The sequence below is a fragment of the Nanorana parkeri genome, unplaced genomic scaffold (genome assembly GCF_000935625.1).
Source record: "Nanorana parkeri isolate BGI_ZX_2015 unplaced genomic scaffold, ASM93562v1 scaffold1396, whole genome shotgun sequence".
NCBI classification, from domain to species: domain Eukaryota; kingdom Metazoa; phylum Chordata; class Amphibia; order Anura; family Dicroglossidae; genus Nanorana; species Nanorana parkeri.
Genome location: NW_017307664.1, coordinates 118,020 through 139,400, shown reverse-complemented (window position 1 = coordinate 139,400; position 21,381 = coordinate 118,020). Strand labels below are relative to the sequence as shown.

The 21,381-nt window shown below is 43.7% G+C and overlaps 1 protein-coding gene across 1 annotated transcript in view; it reads left to right on the top strand.

Moving 5' to 3' along the window:
* SUPT3H (SPT3 homolog, SAGA and STAGA complex component) overlaps positions 1-21,381 on the top strand; it is a gene marked incomplete at its 3' end in the record, with an annotated part of 341,779 nt that overhangs the window by 265,262 nt on the left and 55,136 nt on the right. Inside the window, exons 4-5 of the mRNA XM_018569782.1 lie at positions 13,105-13,191; positions 14,062-14,149. Of these exons, the coding sequence (XP_018425284.1) occupies positions 13,105-13,191; positions 14,062-14,149 (175 nt within the window). The remainder of the gene's footprint in view (positions 1-13,104; positions 13,192-14,061; positions 14,150-21,381) is intronic.

Genomic DNA, 21,381 nt, shown 5'->3' with positions numbered 1-21,381 from the left:
CCATTTTCCATTATATTCTGAACTAAAAAAGTAACTCCATCCTTTTCACCATTTTTCACATTCATGTAACATGATACATGGTCACTGTGACGTCACCGCTCGTGTAGGCCATTGACACTTCCTCCTGTCCCGTGACTGAAAGTCAGTACCTCGGTACGGACGGGGACTGGAAAAACAGTCTGCAGTAGCAGAGCATTGCACCCGCTATCCATTGATCGTGGTTGTAGTGTTTTGCAGCCGCCAATGCAATAGTAAACAAATGCTCAATTTTTATTTTCTTAAACCCCATTTCCACCTTTGCTGAGGTGTTTAAAGACATGGCATATGCCAGCAAAGTACAAAGAGTTTACATGAAGCAGGCATATGCTTTGTTTTTTTTTTTGTTACCACTTCTCTTCACACACCTCCTCATGGCTCCTTTTGAAATGGCTTTGAAATGTGCTCTGCAAACAGTCTGATTTAATTCTCTCTCAGCTCTCTCCCCCATTCTATAGTATTCATAGCAGCAACCGACCGCCAAACTCCTCCCCCCCCCCTGGACAGAGTATTGTGACCTGGAAAGGCAGGGCTGGTGTGCAGTTATCTTGTTACAGTGACTCACAGGGAAGGGGACAGATGCTTTACACTCCGACCCCAGTGTCAGACTGAATTTCCTGTGGGGAAAATGGTTAATTTGTTGGACTCAGGCCTACTGAAAAGGCCATAAAAAAAATAGAGAAAGTCAGCAATGTAAGTCATGAGTATGTGCACACGTATACATCATCACTGTACCTCTACATTACCACAATAAATGCTAATCACTATAAAGGTGGAAATGGGCTTCTATGTGTGTGCATTTATCATAATTTTTTTTCAAAAAGTGGACTTTTTATTAAAATAGAACTAAATAGAATTTTTTTTTTTTAGCTTTGACTAGACCAGGGGTAGCCAAACTCCGGCCCTCCAGCTGTGCTGAAACTACAAATTCCATCATGCTTCTACCTCTGGGAGCCATGCCTGTGGCTTGCAATGCCTTATGGGATTTGTAGTTGCACCACAGCTGGAAGGCTGGATTTTGGCTACCCCTGGATTACAGTAAGGAGGGTTATAAACCCTGTCAGCTTTTTTTTTTGCTATCTATGTCCCATTGGGTAGATTTCCCTTCACGTCCTGTCTAATAGCCACAACAGGAAAAGAGAGAGAAATCATTGGTGGCTATCAGGGTCACCAGAAGTGTTACCCCTATGTATTCCTTTTCTGGTGACAACCCAAAATTTGGGCGTTTCCTTTACTTCCACGGATAACTGTATGCAACGCTAATGCACTTATACATCGAGATTATCATGTGTTCTGTAAACTTCTGTGCTTACTTTCGTGCAAAGGTATAAATCAACCCTTAATGTTCAGATTTTGCATGAAAAGCACTTAAAAGAGAACTATGAGGACGCTAGTTTGTGTCCTCCCGTTACCCTAAGGAGAACTATGGGGAAAAGACTTAACCCCATAGTTCTCCTTTTAAGGGTCACCAGGAGGACATATACTAACCTCCTCTTGTGACCCAAAGCTCAGTATACAGTGAGCTATTGCCCGCGATACAGTGAGACTGTCGCAGCCAGGACGGATCTGGACAATGCTGTTGAGATCCACCCAGCTGTGTGAGTGACAGCGGGCTCTGCCTATCTAGAGGCAGAACCAACTGTGCCCTTCCCTGTCTGTTCCTCCAGTCAGCGCTGGAGGATCGGAGAGGGGAGGGGGGGAATCCCTGCGGGGAGCTGTGAGTTAAGTTACCGCTCACTGCAGGGAGATGATCGGGAAGTGACTGAGCGCCGATATGTGTTCGCTCACTTCCCGATCTATAGAGCCGACATATGACAGTTTCATTGTCACAGGTCGGTTCGAACTATGAGGGTGAGGGATACTCCCTTACCTCATAGTTCTCCTATAAGGTGCCCATACACTGGTCGAATTTCGGCTGGTTTTTAATTTACTGGCCGACATTTTTGTGGGGCTGTTGGTTCCCTTTCAGCCGGCATTCCTCAATTAGCTGATCAAAGGATCCGTCTGGAAAATTTCTGATCGTTCAGAGCCAGCAGCCAATGAGCTGCCCGCTCTGATGGGGTATTTTGACGGGTGCCGGTGGCTCCTGTCAGAATGCAATGTAAACAGCGGGATTCCTTGATCGACACGCTGTTTGTGTTGATGGAGGAATCAGGTCCATTTTTTTTTCTGATCGTCCCGCGGGTTGAATGAAAAAAAAGATAGGTGTATATACAGCCTTATGGTGGTATAATATTGCATTTTTATCTAATATTAGTTTACGGTCCTGAGATAAAGGTTAGATAGCAATGTATTTACTTTATGACGACAGGTCTGCATTGGAGTAACTCTTTGATCACTTCCAAACAGGTAAATCAACATCATGTAGTAAAAATGGTCAGAGTTAGATAGTTTGTCACCAGGACACATTGTTATACACATTTTGACTGGTTCGTATGGTTGGAAGCTTGGGTATACCTCGCTATTCACTGTTCCTATCGTAGTTCTGGACTAATTGTGAGGCACGGTAGGAGCTGGTTGAGGATTACATCATAGCGCGCCCAGGATTTCCTCTACAAGTTATGTGACCATGCATGTAGGCACAGGTTGACTTTTAGTTGGCAAGGGTCACTGAGTACGCTATGAATCAGTGCAGACAGTTATTGTGTGTCTGTAATGCAACATAATGTGTCTATTTTACTCACACTTGGCACTTGAGTTCAGATACTTAACAGTATTAGGAGACTAGAACATCACTCTTCACACTGTCTTTACATTTTTCAATGGGATTTGAAAATTCCCCAATGACACACCCCAGCTAAATAATAAGAAAAATACATTTGGTTCTATCTAAAAGTAATTTCTATCATTGCTTAGACATATGCACAAGAAAAGGGCCTTGGTACAAAGAAAATGTATGGCGTCCCTTGTAGATATTGTTGCTGCGTGTACAAGCCACATGCAGGCACAGATGAAAGTCGAAGAACACCGGTGGTGTGTAGCACTTTTATGAACAGGTGCCCAAATTTTCCTTACTTTCAGCCCCCTTTACTCCAGCCTTAGCATTGCCGACATCACTTCCCTTGCCGACATTGGTAGCACCATTGGACCCTGAACGCCAGCCTTTAAGAGGCATTGATATTTTAGGTATAGGTGTAGTCTAGTAGGCTGAATAACTTGCTGGCTTCTTATGTGCCAGGTACTCCAACAATGAGATCCCCCTTCCTTAATTCCTGAATGTTCCTGTCCACTTGGCAGTTTTTAGTGTTCCCATCCACATTGTTGTTTCATCCTGTGGCATTCTGTGTATTATAGAAAATACATTTTAAAAATCCAAAAGGGTGAGTAGGAACCTTCATAGCGTCTATAGCCAAGGTGAAGGCCTAGGAACTCATAGGATAGAAACTCCAGAGCATAGAGGTTTCACCATGACAGTCTCCTATAGTAAGATAACATATTCTAAAATATCAGTTTTGGGTGGTCAGACCCTTAAAACCAAAACTAAAGATAGAACAAATATGGTAAACAGCACGAGTAGCTGGTGGCATTCTGTGTAAGGTCTAATGCTTGCCGTGCGATGGACACTCTCAACCACTTTTAACCAACCTTCTTTTGTTTACAAATGGATAAGTCTGCTTACCGCAATGGAATTCTATTAAAACAGTGAAAACATTCCAGACTGTTGCTGGTCTGTTGCCTTGTTCTGCTTGGTCATTTTTGCAGTTCAGTGCTGTGTATGGACACGGCTCTCAAACACAGCAGTCTGCCCCTCGTTGCCGTTTTGAATGTCCTTATGGTATCCCTATTGATAATACTTTGCTGCCAAAGATCGAAAGTGGAGGGAGGGAAGGCTTTATGTACCCTAAATATCAGTAATCTGATTCTCTAAGCAGATTGTTATCCATGATTCGCATGTCTGGAAGTTTGGTGTTAAAATAAACCTGTTACAAACCTGGGCAGTTCAGACTGAGCATACAATGATCAGTTTCATAAGCGGACATTATCTTCAGTGCAAACAGCATGGGAAATTTGAAGGTCCAATGATATAGTCAGCTAAACCGATATGCAGATCTTCACTTTTACATTGAAACGTTGAGCATGGCTCTGTCACTCCCCAACCTTTCTATTGGTCCTTTCTTATTATAAGCATGGAGCAATTGGAAGACAGCGTAGGGCGTGGTGAAACGCTTACAAGAAAAGTCAAGGTTTTCATCTAAAGGTAATGTATGTGCTTGGCATTTTTTTTACATGAATATAGAAGAAATTAGCTTGATGTAAACATTGCGGGGGATTTATCAAAACTGGAGCAGACAAAATCTGGAGCAGTTGCCCAGAGTAACCAATCAGCTTCTCTCTTCAGTTTGCTCAGGTAAGATTTGAAAATGGGAAAAAAGAAGCTGATTGGTTGCCATGGACAGCTGCTCCAGTTTTGATAAATTCCCCTCAATGTTATCAATGTGTGTGAATGTATTATTAAAAAAAAAATCACTGCTTGAATTGCTCATACTTATCATACTTCTTGGATGTACTTAAAGGGTCGGTTCACACCATGGCGTTAAGCTGAGGGCATGGCACCCATGCTTTTAGTGCACACTATCACACAGCACAATGCACTGCATGTTAGGTGCGCTGGTGCTTTCTGTTTCCATTCATTCTAAATGGCACCCCCAAAGCACCTCCTGCCATGCACTATTTTTTTTCACTGCACGGCACCGCAACACCCACTGGGAGGTGCATTGTGGTGCCATTAAGAATGAATGACAATGAGGTGCACCTAGCGCGCATTGCACTGTGCAATAACATGCCCTAAACCAGTGTTTTTCAACCTTTTTTGTGCATAGTCTATGTCCGTGACGTCACCGGACTCCTCCCTCCTTCCCTTCGTTACCCATCACGGACAACTACATCACCCGACTCCTCCCCCCTTCCCTTCGTTAGCCGACAGAGCCACTCGGGGAAGGGGGGAGGAGTCCGGTGACGTCGATGTCCGTGACGTCACCGAATCTCCGACGGAAGACCCGGAAGCCGGCGGAGAAGTGAGTAACTTTGATCGATCAAAATAATTTTGATCGATCAAAGAAATTAACGATTTATTGACGGCACACCAGAAAATATCTCACGGCACACTAGTGTGCCGCGGCACAGTGGTTGAAAAACGCTGCCCTAAACCATGCGGTTACTGCAGTGCTATGGTGTGAACCGGACCTAAAGGCTGCATGTAAAATGTGCGTATATGTACTGGATGTATTCCCTCTACCTATATGCTTTCTTATTGTATTATAATATCAGTGCCAGCTCTATGCTATCTGTTAGATTTTTATAAGCTTTCTGAAATGCAGTTGAGGTTCTATTATTCTGCTGCTAGGACCTCTCATTAAATATCAGCACACTATTACAAAGTTAACGGGCCTTTACTGGGTGTAATTACATGAGCGGTTCCTACGTGTAAAACTCCTAGTGACCCCTGTGCAGCAGGAGCGCTCACATATGGAGGTGATTAAATGGTGCTCATTTTGCAGCTCACACTTTACTGTGACCATTACAAGGTGGAAAGATGGGCAGAAAAAAAAAGATATTGGCTCTGGGGCTTTGTTCTAAGGAATCTGATGTGTTTCCTCCTGGTCTATAACGTCTCTTACCGTATCAAAGAATATCTAAAGTCAGACCTTGTTTTTTTGGCTTTGGATAGAGAATGGTTAAAAGCTCTGTCGGATTTTTATTGTTGGCTTTGTTCTGCTGGGAAGAATTCTCTTTACTTCATGCCCCAGAGACACAACAAAAAGTGAGAGGAAATCTCTTGAAAGTGAGACAAATCTGCTGTTATCACTGGAACATTGGAAGATTTCTCCTGTATTCCTGATTGGCGGACATCTGGAAAATCCTGGACTTTCCATCACTTTCTATCCTGGTACAAATGGACCAGTTGTTCTCTAATGGCTTCGAGTGACCCTGACAATGACTCCCACTGTTGGATATGATGATACAACAGGAAGAGTGGATACTCCTAGAATTCTAAGGTGGATGGTCAGGTAGATGGGTATATGGACCTCTTACTCCACTGCCATCTGTACATTATTATGCCCTCCAACTGTCCCAACAAAATCTCAGCATCCTCGGGATCCAGGCTGTGTTCTGGAGCCAAGTGTTGGAACTCTTGTTCCAGTATCTGGTTCCAGGTCATTGCACTAACTGTCTGGCCGAATGATCTTCTGCTTGACCCTGGGTGAATAGTTCCAACAGAGAGGAGAAAGAATAAGTGATGCAAGATATACGAGGGTGAGTCAAAAATTATGCACACTCTGGGCGTATAATTTATTTGAATCCATATTTAGAAAAGACAAATATGTAATTTTTCGACATAATCTCCACATTTAGAAAAGACAAATATGTCATTTTTTCGACATAATCTCCATTTTGTCCATCTGTCAACAAGCTTTCTTATTCCCTCATTAAAAAATGTTTTAGGCTGAGCTGGGAGCCACGAATGCACCGCTGTCTCCACTTCTTCATCAGAGGTGAATCTTTGTCCTCGTAGGGCTGTTTTCAGGGGACCAAAGCCACATAATCTACTGTCACTCGTCTATTTGACAGAATCATTTCACGTGTACGCTCAATGTTGTCGTCAGCCGTGGACGGACGTCCAGCTCCTTCTTGATGGCTAACACTTGTGCGACCTTCCTTGAACTTCTCTATCCATTCATATACACTTCTTCGCGACAAAACACTTTCTCCATACTGTCTCCATACTGCGCACAAAGTCATCCATAAATCATGGCACCAAACACACCCTCAGACCACAAAAAAACTAAACACTGCACGGTGCTCTTCTTTCATGCAAATCACAAGTGGGGCATCCATTTTTTCTCAAACCGCAATTCAAAATAAACACGTTCACACCTACACAGCAGTGACTGGGGAGACAGTAGCCTTGAATGGAAAGCGCTGATAAGACAGTGAGTCCAACAGAAGTTTTATATAACCGTAGTGCGGATAATTTTTGACTCACTCTTGTAGTATCAGGTGAGTTCCTACTACCCACACAGTATCAATGCATTATACTTCCCTCCACTAAGCACCACTGCTTTATTATACCCCCATGCCTGTTGAATGCCCAAAATTGTTAAAAAATTGAAACTGCTATTTCCCCCTTAAAAAGATTCATCCTCTATTTGTCCTGGTGACAGAAAGTGAGGTGAAGTCCAACCTTTTACAGTTGTTCCCGAATCAGAAGATCACCCGTTTTATATCTACTGCATCCACTGCTTGGCCAAAAAAAGTCACCACCTGGATTTAGCTAAGCCTGATAAGACCTGTTGCACACTTCTTATAAATATTAAAGTGTGTTACTATTTTCTTTTTTGGCCAGGCAGTTTGTGTATGTGTGTGTGTATGTGTATATATATATATATATATTGCCAAAAGTATTGGGACACCACTCCAAACCATTGGATTCAGGTTTTCTGTGGGATTTTCTTGCTACTAAATATTCCGCGGTCACCTGTTAGTGGGATTATAACAAAGTGTAAGCAACCGGGAACAACAGCAATTCAGCCACCAAGTGGTAGGCCACGTAAAATGACAGAGCGGGGTCAGCGCATGCTGAAGCGCACAGTGCGCAGAAGTCGCCAACTGTCTGCAGAGTCAATAGCTACAGACCTCCAAACTTCGTGTGGCCTTCAGATTGGCACAACAACAGTGCGTAGAGAGCTTCATGGAATGGGTTTCCATGGCCGAGCAGCTGCATCCAAGCCTTACATCACCAAGTGCAATGCAAAGCGTGGGATGCCGTGGTGTAAAGCACGCCGCCACTGGACTCTAGAGAAGTGGAGACGTGTTCTCTGGAGTGACCAATCACGCTTCTCTGTCTGGCAATCCGATGGACGTGTCTGGGTTTGGCGGTTGCCAGGAGAACGGTACTTGCCTGACTGCATTGTGCCAAGTGTAACGTTTGGTGGAGGGGGGATTATGGGGGGCAGGGGGTTGTTTTTCAGGGGTTGGGGTTGGCCCCTTAGTTCCAGTGAAGGGAACTAAGGCATCAGCATACCAAGACATTTTGTACAATTTCATGCTCCCAACTTTGTGGGAACAGTTTGGGGATGTCCACTTCCTGTTCCAACATGACTGCGCACCAGTGCACAAAGCAAGGTCCATAAAGACATGGATGAGCGAGTTTGAGGTGGAGGAACTTGCCTGGCCTGCATAGAGTCCTGACCTCAATCCGATAGAACACCTTTGGGATGAATTAGAGCGGAGACTGCGAGCCTGGCCTCATCCAACATCAGTACCTGGCCTCAAAAATGGTCCAACATTCCCATAGACACACTCCTAAACCTTGTGGACGCCTTCCCAGAAGAGTTGAAGCTGTTATAGTGGCAAAGGGCGGAGCCAACCCAATACTGAAGCCTACGGACTAAGACTGGGATGCCATTAAAGTTCACGTGCGTGTAAAGGCGTCCCAATACTTTTGGCAATATAACAATATAGTATATATAAAATAATAAATTGCACTTACAGCTAAAGCGACAGTTGAAAGAAACGCTGCCAGGGGCAATTAAATGTGGGGAAATGGGTAAAATCTCCCAGTTTAGAAAAAAATTAAATTTGTATTTGTTTCGACCCGTCACTGGTCAGCTTGGTTTGAGTAAACATAAAAAACACATGAAAACTTAAAAAGACATCAAAAATACATGTAAAATAAAAATATATATGCTGACTGGTTCTATTTATCTTTTGTGATAGTTGTCCTTTAACTCGTTAAAAAAAACAAAAACTTCACGATGAACTCAACACTATCATATCGTCACTGACATACTACAGGCTTTGCTTTGCTGCAGCAGAATTGTGAGCCTTAAACCAATGATCTAGTGGAAGTGGCCCTATTTTTGTTATTTGGCTGTCCAGAATTCTGCTCCGTGTAAGACACAGGGGAAGACTACTCCTCATTTGCTACAAGTAGCAGCTGCTTCTGAAAATCTCCCTTTTTCTTCCCCTTTTTTCCTAGTGGAAAAGAAAACTACCTCATATGCCCTGAATCTAATCAGAATAAAAGTTGATTCTACTCCTGCCAAGCAAATAGGATGATCATTTTTCACATTCTTACATTTTCCAGGGCAGTTTCAAGTTAGATTATATTTCTGTTGCTTATAAGTTCCTGCAAGCTCCCTCAGGCCCTGCCCTGCTTGTAGCAGTAAGGGCCCAAGTGAATTTTACGGGGGGAAATTTCGCTAAGGTTTCACGCCGAACGTTTTGTGTTGTCTGCAGCAGATACAGTTAATGTTTTGTGCGCGCCTGATTAGTGTGGAAAAATTAATGTGCTCCTGTATTATGATTTATGGGCCCAAGTCACCGGCCGGTGTCACTTTGCCAACTCTGAAATTGTATATTTTTTTTCAACTTTGAAATTTTTTTTTTTTTTCCCCTCGAGACCCCCCCCCCCCCCCCCCTCTTTTTTTTTTCTATTCGGATATTAGACCCGGCTACTGTTTTTGTTGATTTCTGCGAACCTGTGAATAGGCCTAATTCAAATCTTAGCAGCGTGAGATCTGAAAATTATTAATGCTCCAATTCAGACAGTGATATTGAGTGAAGTATTGCCCGAGCGCTCGAGATGGAGAGAGCTAGAATTTCACCAAATGGTTTTCAGGTGCACTTGGAACTCTTGTCAACTCCTGTAACATGCAAGTTTAATATTCCCATTTATACAGCTTCTGCGTTCTACTGTTAAGGATTTTATTAAAGGAGAACTATGAGGTGAGTGATTTTCATTCAACCTCATAGTTCGAGCCGACGCGTGACAACGAAACTGTCACAGGTCGGCTCAATAGATAGGGAAGTGAGCGTACGCATACCGTCGCTTGCTCACTTCTTGCTCCTGTCCCTGCAGAGAGCCGTGGCTGTCACTCACGGCTCCCTGCAAGGATCCCCCCTCCCCGCTCTGATCCTCCAGCGTTGACTGAACGAACGGGGGAGGGGGCGAGTACAGCTGGCTCTGCCTCTATTTAGGCAGAGCCAGCTGTCAATCACGCAGCTAGGTGGATCTCGATCTCATCCATCCCGGCTGTGGCGGTCTCAGTATACCGCGAGCTGTACCCCGCGGTATACTGAGCTTTGGGTCACGGGAGGACGCTAGTTTATGTCCTCCCGTGACACTGAGGAGAACTATGGGGAAAAACACTTACCCCATAGTTCTCCTGTAATATTCTGTGTATAAGCCTTGTTCCTGTGTAGGTAATAATATATGTACAGCACACTGGCTTAGTGGTCGGCGCTTCTGCATTTGGGGTATCTGATTCGAATCCTCGCCAGATCACTCTCTGCAAGGTGTTTGCATGTCCTCCCTGTGCTTGCGTGGGTTTCCTCCGGGTCCACTGGTTTCCTTCCACACACTAAAGACATGCTGGGAGGTTAATTGGCTCCTGTCTAGATTGGCCCTTGTATGTATGCATGTGAGATAGGGATCTTACATTGTAAGCTCATTGAGGGGAGGGACTGATGTATATGTACACATGTAAAGCACTGCGTACATTGTCGGTGCTATATACATACCAATAATAAATAAATATGGAGGCAATTATTGCTCATTACACTATACGACCAAAATTATGTGGACACCCCTCCAAATTATTGAGTTCAGGTGTTTCCACTGAAAGGAACTGTTAAAGGAGAACTATGGTGAGAGTGAATTACATAGAGCCGACGTGTGACACTGAAGCTGTATTGGCTCTATTGATCGGGAACTGAGCAATAACATACCGCCAATCATTCAGTTCCCGATCATCTTCCTGCAGAGAGCAGTGACTGACGGTCACCGCTCCTGGCAGAGATTCCCCCCCTCCCTTCTCTCTACTACTGCAGCACTGACTGGAGGAATGGACGGGGAGGGGGCAGGCACAGCTGGCTCTGCCTCTTGAGAGGCAATATTGTCGGGATCCACCCCACTGCCTGATTGACAGCAGGCTGTGCCTCTCTAGAGGCAGAGCCAGCTAAGCCTGCCTTAGAGGGGGCAGGCCCCTCTACCCTCAAATCAAAGCTCTGATCTGTCAGCATATAGGGGGCAATTGCTCCCTATATGCTGAGTTTTGGGTCACGGGAGGACATTAATTATGTCCACCTGTGACCCTAAATAGAACTATGGACAAAAAAGGTTGGGCCATAGTTCTCTTTTAATGTTATGGCATACAAAGACATTTTAGCTGTGCCCCTCCAACCTTGTGGCAACAGTACCTAAGCGTGTAAATGCTCTGCTGGCTGGATGGGCACAACTTCCCAGAGACCCTTCAAAATCTTGTGGAAAGCCTTCCCGGAAGAGTGTAAGCTGTTATGGCTGCAGAGGGGGATGGACAACTCTATATTATTCCCATGGTTTGGGAATGGGAAGTCTAAAGCTGGTCATACACCAGTAGAATCCATTAAAAAGAAAAAAAAAGTTTTGGACGGTTGGATAAAGGAGAGGATAAAAAACATCCCCTCAATTTCCACTGAACTACCTTCTAGAAACTATCAGGCTGTTGGTAGACATCATAACACAATGCATATGAATATATTAACAGTCCTCATGCCACTTCCGTGATCCAGAAAAGTTGATGTTCATACAGTCAATAATGTGCTGTGGCCGCAACTTTACATGTTTCACACAAGAAAGGCTTTCTCAGGAGGAGGGTGTTCTGGAGTGATGGTCGAAAAGAAGGAGGGAGAAACGGTAGTCTAACAGTAAATGAAGCCCCAAGGAGGGAGACTATATGAAAAGGCAGATCGGTGGTCCTTTCCAGCCAAAAAGATCTCCTGCGGCTACAAACAGAGCAACATGTTGGGAGCAGTTAGCACATTGTGTTGAGATCTTTTTGGCTGGAAATTAGATTAGGCCCATACATTGATACTTTCAAACATGTATGTTGCATAACAAGTACCTGAAGGGTCATGACCACGCAGTGTCCTTTGTTTTCATCTATGGGAGACTATTTTGGGGCTTTACTGTGCCCCACGTTTCCTTTGTATTCTCATGTAATGTGATATGTGCTACTCTATTGCACTGTATGTTCTGTATTCTGCCTCTCTATCCGAAAGTGAAAATATGGCTTTAGATACACTTAACACAGGTCTACTAGTCAAGTCTTCCTGACTGAAAACTATGCACTTCATATGACTGAGATTTTATTTCAGCACTTGCTGATCCACCTCACCCACCTTATCAACCGTTCAGTGTCCGCCGCCCTTCTCTGCCAATACCTTCTGATTTAAGAAGGCTTTTCTGTGCTATGCACTGATTTGGTTGGAGGGCTTCTCACCATAACCTGTATTAAAGGAGAACTAGGAGGTGAGTGATGTTCCCTCAACCTCATAGTTCGAGCCGACGTGTGACAATGAGACTGTCCCCATAGTTCTCCTCAGGGGCACGGGAGGACATAAACTAGCGTGCTCCCGTGACCCAAAGCTCAGTATACCGCGAGCTACAGCTGAGTCTGCCGCAGCCAGGACGGATCCCGACATTATTGTCAAAATCCACTCAGCTGCGTGATTGACAGCTGGCTCTGCCTCTAGATAGGCAGAGCCAGCTGTCAATCACGCAGCTGAGTGGATTTTGACAATAATGTCGGGATCCGTCCTGGCTGCGGCAGACTCAGCTGTAGCTCGCGGTATACTGAGCTTTGGGTCACGGGAGCACGCTAGTTTATGTCCTCCCGTGACCCTGAGGAGAAGTATGGGGAAAAACACTTACCCCATAGTTCTTCTTTAATATAATGTCTCATTGGGTCCCAAACCCTATTCTATAGGAGCCTTGGTTTCCACACACTGCACTGATGATAGGCAAAAAGCCTAAAACAGCTGTACGCAGATTGAAATAAATGTCTCTATAGTATTAGACTATTTGCAGTATATACCAGCAGTTCCGGATGTGCATCTGGCTGATGCGACATAAAGGAATTATTCCCATGGCTCTGCCCACTGTCCTGAAATGAAGAGTAATTCTCTAAATTTTGGGATATGGTTTTGTTGTGCTGATTTTGTTTTGTGCCTTTAAAAATGAATACATTGTGATCAAAAGATATGCAGCTATTATTTTGTATATTTAGCATCCTTTTTTATTTATAGTTGCAGCAAGCTGCGGAAGTGTCTCAGATGAGAGGGGCACGGGTGGTGTCCCCTGAAGACCTCCTCTTCCTGATGCGCAAAGATAAGGTATTTTGATGCAACTTTCCTGATAAATGTATATATTTGTTTCACTATCCTTTTAGCACCGTCCACAAAGCACCAAGTGGAGGAGGCTGTGTAAATCTGGGTATGCACGGTTATCAATCTGTGGGCTGAACAAAATAAAAGGGATACCCAAACAGTGCTTGTAGCTGATACCAGAGGTTCAAACCCAGGTAAGTCTATGATCTGTCCGTCCTGGTCCAGCGGCTTGTCCCCCATGTGCGGCCATGCTGCTCAACAGGTGCTTGGGGATGGCCTCCTTCTGTGGTCCCCCACCCTCATAGGAACATTGTCTCTCTCCTGTGCATGAGCGTCTGACATTGGTGCTGTCATCTTTGTCTAATTAAACGTCTTCCTCCTGAAGAATCCCAACTGGGACGGAACACGTTGAGATTGAGATACAAACCATTACCTGCATTTTCTGCAGTGTTATTTATTTCTTGTCTATATAGACATGGACCTGTGTAAAGGCAAAATAACTACACAGAAACTGTTATGTATTTGTAAGAGCTGCCTAAGGTTCATTCAAGGCATTCACAATCATGATAAATCAAATACATTTGATTTTATTGCTCTATCATGTACTGTATACAGTTGTATCCAATGATTCTAACTGGAAAAAAATAACATTTATTCATTTTAAGATGCATTAACTGCCTAAGCACCTTTTAAAGCCCTACTCCATTGTTCTTTGGTTTATCTGGTTGATTGTTCTGGGTGTGCTGCATACACTCCAGCACTGTGGCCCATGTTTGGAGTATTTGTTTCCAGTTAGAGATGGATGAAGCAGCTTTGCTCTTTTTCTCTCTGGAAAGATCTCTCTGGCTGATCGGATGTTTTCCTCTTATTCTACAGAAAAAGCTGAAGCGGTTGCTGAAATACATGGTGTTCCGGGACTACAAATCCAAAGTACTAAAAGTAGTAGAGGAAGAAGATATTGAAGGTAGGTCCTCTGGATATTGCTTAATTGATGGATGAGTCAGCTAAATGTGAAACAGAATTGTTTTGTAATTGACATTCAGGACAAAGCAACAGGTTTTCTTTCATCTGCATCTACCCAGCAGCCCATACGCCACCAGGAAATACCAGTTTCTTCCAGGTTTGGTGGAGAATATGACAGCGCTGGGCCAATAAATGTTGTGGGTTGGGGAGTCCAATAGCCCTGTGTAAAACTAGGACTCCGGCGACTCTCAGCTTAAAGGGAACTGGAACTTCTTCCTGTAGCTCCTCTGTTCGGTTCAGTTTGTATATTTATTCTCATGCTATTAAAGGTTTTTTTTCTGTACAGAAATCATGATTTTATGGTCCTGTCTTTAAAAGCATCAAATCAGCCAACTATGGGGAAACAGCATAAAATATCTTTTTTTTTTGTTTTGTTATCACAAAATACATTGAAGGGAATTTATCAAAATTGGAGAAGACAAAATCTGGAGCCGATGTGCACGGCAACCAATCAGCTTCTCTCTTTAATTTTCAAATCTTACCTGAACAAACTGAAGAGAGAATCTGATTGGTTGCCATGCACAGCTGCTCCAGATTTTGTCTGCTCCAGTTTTGATAAATTCCCCATATCTTCTTTAAAGCTGAACTCCAGGCGAGCACTGTAATAAACTGTGGTTCTAAACCCTCCGTTTTTTTTGCCTATATCGACTGCTATCAAAGGATCTTGGGGCGGGCGCATGCGCAGTTCCGATTCTCGGGCGCGAGACGAGCAGAGACGCAAGGTAAGTCTATGAACGCGTGCACCCACCTGCAGACACCCCTGGATCGGAAGTGCCAGCAAGCAGAGAGGTGTCAGCCCTGGATCGGAGAGCCGCCGCACCGCTGGAGGGACAGATGAAAACATGGGGAAAGAAGAAGAAGAAGAAGATCGGAATAAAAGACATCATTTAAGGTAAGTGCTGACATTAACATGGGGGGGAGGGGGAAAGAAATTTGACTTTAATGTCACTTTAAATACTTAAATGGGAACAGCTTTACCTGCCTAATAATTTGTTATTCTGTTCAGCCATTTCTTGATCCAGGCTTCCCTGCCAGATAGCATAGCTTTGACATTCATTAGGAAGCCCTGTTCACCCCAGTGGGCGCGTGTTATGGTGCATATCACATGTGCACACCGTTGTACATTGCCCGCTATATGCTATTAGCAGAGAGCGTGCTGCAGTAGGGACGGATCTTCTACTGAGGAGATCCACCCCGCTGGCTGATTGACAGCAGGCTCTGCCTATCTAGAAGCAGAGCCAACTGTGCCCACCCAATCCATTCCTCCAGTCAGCACTGGAGGATCGGAGAGTGGAGGGGGGAATCCCTGCGGGAAGCGGTAACTGAGAGTCACCGTTCTCTACAGAGAGAGGATCGGGAATGCAGTGATCGCCAGTAGGTGTTCCCTGACTTCCTGATGAATAGAGCCGACCTGTGACAGCTTCAGTATCACAGGTTGGCGTGAATTATGGGGATGAGTGTTTTTCGCCCAGCTCATAATTCTCCTTCAAGGGAACTATGGCCAAAAAAGGTTGGCCCCATAGTTCTCCAACTATTAACACAAATGTAGCTTATTTGTGTGTCATTCGCTGTAGTATCTCAGGTACGAGTAGATAATTAAAGAGCAGCAACACACCTATGAAGTCATTCCCCTGCTCCCTTTGCGCTCTACTCTCAACATGTTCCTTCAGCACAGCCTGATTGTCTGATGGTGCTGTCCCTCCATATCAGAGAATGACATAATTCTGGTACTTACACCAGCTGAATTCATTTGTTTAGTACACGGCCGAATTAGTTGCTGTTCAGATTTTAAAAAAATAAAAAATAATAAAAATTAAACATGTTTAAAAAAAAAAGTGCAATTGCAGACAGCAAAGTTTAATTTTTTTTTTCAGCCTGAACTTTTCATTTCCTTGCTGGAGGTTTTCTTTAGACCTGCTTCTAAGCATTCCCCAGAAAGGATTTAGTATTCGGTAGGCTGCTTGTATGACAGATAAGCACACCATCCTTGTTATGAGGGAGCTGTTTCCTTTCAGCGATGTTTTCTCAAACTGGGACTGATTAAGCCAGTAATTGATTTCAGCGTGTGTAATTTCGGTGTGGTGACAATGGGCAGAAGGGGTAGCTTTGAGGCTGATTGCTGAGGACAGCTACTTGTGCATTATGCAGGAATTCTGCAGCACAGGCTACGCAGACATGGGCACAGAGAGGTGCTCCGTGTGTGTTTCCAGGCCAGAGTCCATGCCAGCAGAATGACTTGCGGAGTGTAATAATTTCCTTTATGGTTCAATGATTATTCAGCTTTCTGTGGTTGCAACTGAAATAAAATGCCAGAACGTCTCTTTCATTCATAACCTGCCTTGGAAGAAAGGATACAAAGTAACTGGGAACCTATGGGGAATACTGATGATTTTAAGGCAGGGGTAGGCAACTCTGGCCCTCCAGCTGTTGCGGAACTACAAGTCCCATGAGGCATTGCAAGACTGACCATTACAGGCCTGACTCCCAGAGGCAGAAAAATTTTGGGATTCGTGGTTTAAGCACACCTGGGGGGCCAGAGTTTCCTACCTTTCTTTTAAGGCATTCAGCCTTTATGTAGGGTCACATTATTATTATTATACAGGATTTATAGAGCGCCAACAGTTTGCGCAGCCTTTACAATATAAGGAAGGCATTACAATCACAATGCAATTCAAGACAAGATGGTAAGGAGGGCCCTGCATTCTTAAAGCATACATATATAAACCCAAACATCCAAGCTCGCTCCTGTGATGGGCTACAATGTTAATACAAATTAATAAACTAAACATGAGATTGTAGTCCATCACAGGAGTGGCCTTGGAGCTGTTTGCTTGGACTTGTATTAGATGTATTGCAGTGACAGGGGATTAAAGTGACACTTAACACAGGAGTTAAATCCTACAAATGCATTCAAGTATCTACACTACTGTCCTTCCTTCTGGAGGGGGGGCTACTTTTGTTCCCCATGGTCCCTGTGTGTGTTGTAAAGTAGTCACCGCCCCAAGCTCACTCCTGGGATGGACTATAATCTCGGTGCAAAGTAGCAAACTAAACCTGAGATTGTAGTCCATCCCGGGAGCAAGCATGGAGCGGTGACTACTTTACAACACACACAGGGACCATGGGGAACAAAAGTATCCCCCCTCCAGAAGGAAGGACAGTGTCAGCACCAATTCAGAGATGATTGGAGGATCTACAGCCGAGTGATACACAAATAAGATACATTGTTGTTAATAGTTAAGGGAGGGGGGTGTATGGCTGCAGTGTCATTGAATTAAGTGCACCACCAAGCCCCTCCCTCCCCAGAACGTAGGGTGGAGTTTACTATGCATAACCGTGCTGGAATGGACTGTATATGGTGTGAACAAGCCCTTTAGGTTATGTTCACACTATGTCTGGCGCAGGCGTTTTTGCCTCCTTAAAATGGGCTTTCAGGTGCAGTCCAGTGTGTTCTTGTGCGTTTGCATGCTGTTTCCATGCATTCCAGGCGAGAGAAAATGAGACAAGCAGAATTTTTTTTCTTTTTCGTCTGGACTGGAACGGACTGCGCTGGTGTGAACAGAGCCCAAAAAAAGCATTGGGATGCTTTTTTGGTCCAGGAACAAACTGTTCTGGTCTGGACATGGTGTGAACAAGCCCTAAAATGAAAGCTGAAGTGGATAATGAATAAAATAAAAAAATCCTAAATATACAGTTATGTGTTCATTTAAAAAAATGAACCTCTTTGTCTTTCCTGTGGAACGGGTAGCAAGTCTAAAGGAAACCTCCAGCACAACAAATCTTCACACTGAGAAAAAAAAAATATTAAGAATATTTTCAAAGTTTCATTTAAATGGAAGTTGATGTCAATGCATCAAACCTCCTAATCATATAGTTATCTGTTTATTGAAATGTATCTTTCAATGCAACTTCTGTAATTACCTGGTTGTGACTTGGTAAAACCCTCTTGTAACTTCCGGTGCAGCATCAGCAGAGGAGGGAGGGGCAGCACCAGGGGCCAAAAAGGTGTGTCTAAGTGACTGAGTAGTGATGTGCAGGAGCTTGATGAAACTGATTGGGCCAGGAAGCGGGAGGGGGTGTCCGTGACAGTTTTACAAGGGCTTGGTTAACAGGGTTTGCACCAAGTTCCCCCGCACATCATTATTTATGAGCTCGCAGGAAACATTCTGACAGAAGGAGAATGAAAATGAACAGAGGGGAGTATTCACCATTCTTCTGCTGTCCCTTCACTATCCAATCACATGTAGGGATGCAGCAGAGGAAGGTCAAGTCACCAACCTGGCTGTGCTGTGTAAGTGGTACAGACTAGACATGTAAGCTGTGGAAAAATTTGGTTCGGATATTTTGTTATTTCGGAATTCGGATCCGAAAATTTGATTCAGGTTTCGGATTCGGGCGAAATCCGAAGTTTCTTTAGTTTCGGATGAGTTTATGAATATTCGTTGGGAAAAACCACAGAAAACCATATACAGATATTAATACTACAGCTGAATCTCCTAAACCTGAACCTCATTTGGGATCCGAATTTCTGAATTGCATGCAGAAGCTCCCTAATGCCATTCGGGTCTGGGAGCCTCAGCTTTAGGAATACATGTGTATGGCTCCGCGACCCGAATGGCATTTGGGAGCTTCCGCATGCAATTCAGAAATTCGGATCCCACATGCCATTCGGGTCTAGGAGCCTCAGCTTTAGTATTATATGTATATACTGTATATGGCTCCCATGTTGCTGTAACAAACAATTGTGTTCAGACCCATTCGGATGCATTAAAATGACATTAAACCCTCAGATTTTTTAACATAAAACAATACTGTAATGTGCGCCTTACTGTAATCCATGGTTGTTTCCCTTCTCTTTGCTGCTCTTCCTTTTAAATCCTCATGTCTTCTCATGCTGGGCAGAACTTCTGTTTTGCAGCAGACTGCCTTGTCTCTGGAATGGACACATGGTGTCTGTGTGCGGGTTCACAACCTGAGCCAGCACTACTGGAAGAGGCAGTCAGCTGCAAAGGGAAGTTCTCCCCAAGCATGAGAAGACATGAGGATTTAAAAGGAAAAGCCGCAAAGAGAAGGGAAACAACCATGGATTACAGTAAGGCACACATTACAGTATTGGTTTATGTTTAATGCCACTTTAAACCGAAAAAACACATCTGACTGGCCAGAAAAGTCACATGTCCGATTCATTTTCGTTTTTGAATGAAATTTGGACGGGATCCGAAATTCGCAAACGGAAATTCAGATTCGCATGCATCGGGATTTGGAGATTTGAATGTGTCCGAATTTTAATTTGATACGAAACGCACATGTCTAGTACAGACTGGCTGGGCAGAAATACAAACCCTATTGCAGGTAAAACAGCTCCCATATATGTATTCAATGGTGTATGTAAATATCTGCCAGGAGCTGAGCTTTAAATGACCTGTTGTGGTGACACATGTATTCGATGGAGGATATTTCGGGGGCCTGTTGTTCCTCTAGCAGCCAGAGTTGCGAAAGCGTCCCAACTGGCAGGCCCATTTACATCCAAGTTCCTGTACTGAATGTGTGGATCTGTATCCTTTTCACAGTAACAGCACTTTTATTTAGTCTGTAATGTTCTGTCTGCCTCTATGCACAATTTGAATCTGGAATGTCATGAGCTGGATAAGTGCGTTTTAATAACATCTTCACCTCTGCTGGACCTACTATTATATGGCAGCTCTGATGAGAAACATCAGTAGCTTTTCAGGGCTTGCCATATTCCCTTTTCCATCTTACGGTCTGTGCGCAGATTTAAAACACCTGAAATAATAACTTTCAGGAAAGAGAAGCGTATTTTTGGAAGACATTATGCAGTAATTAACATAACTTAGAAGGTTTTTAAATATATGTTATTCGCACAGTTTTGACTATCTTGAAAGGAATGTTCTCATTTTATTTTTCAACCATTCCATATTTCTGTTTCAAATGTTCCCATGTTGTCCTTAACGTTCTCCTGTCCCTCCCCGTATTTTGCCATAGCTTGTAATCTAGATTTAAAAGGAGTCTTCCAGGGTACATGAATGTTGGGCCCCTTTTTTCCTGTATGGTAATGGCGCAACACCATGAAGGAAGGACAGTGTCACATTATATTCTCCTCTTATAAACAACATACAGTATTTTGTAGGGATGCACCGATTCCTGCTTTCTTTCCTCCCCGCTGGGCGCTGCTCTGTGTCCCAGCGGGGAGGAGAGAAAGTGTGACAGCCGGCCGAGCGCTGCGAGAGGAGAGCGCTGTGAGCAGCCGGTGTCTCTCTTCCCACACCGTTCAGCCTCCTATCACAGTCCAGCAGAGCGGTGTGTGGGCGGAGACAGCCCCCGCTGTCACAGGAGGCTGAGCTCTTCTCCCTGCACCGCCCCGCTCAGCCTCCTGTGACAGCGTGTCAGGAAGGAGAGCGGGTACAAGCAGTCGGGATCAGTGATCGCTGAGTGTTTGTACATAATTGAGGACAGAGTATGCTTACTATATCCTCAGTTATGAATGAATGGGAAGTGATCTACATCCCCTCCTGTTCATTCATGATTGTGGTTATAGTAAATACACTCTGTCCTCATGTAATGAATGAACAGGAACACTCAGTATAGAGGATTCCTGTTCATTTATAACTGGGGCTGCAGAAAAAGAGATTGAGGACTTTGTGTCTCTGAGGACTTTGTGTGCTCAATCTCTTTTTCTATTTTAAAAGGGAAACATCAGGGTTCTGTTTAGACCCCCAATAATTCCCCGAAGCCCCTAACAGTAAAGTACAAAATAATATTTAATAAAAAATTAATAAATAAAAATATTAAAAAGTTAAAAAAGTTTATAAAAAATAAATTGAAATACAATATTTAAAAAAATTGAAAAAAAGAAAATAAAAAAACATGTTCGGTTTCGGCCTGACAATTTTTTAAATTTCGGTTTTGAAATTTCCATTTCGGTGCACCTCTAGTATTTTGTATGTGTTCTTCTAAATACAGCACATGCCTTCAGTCAGTGTTAGAAAGCATGGGTACTGACACTAAATCACAGAAAAGAGAAACTGTTGAAAGAAAGCATACCCAGGGACACGTAAAGCTTATCCCTTATGACCTTTGTTATACAATTGTGACCAATTTGTTCATGGCAATGGTATAATAAGTGATAATCAGCACGGATTTAGGAAGGACCGT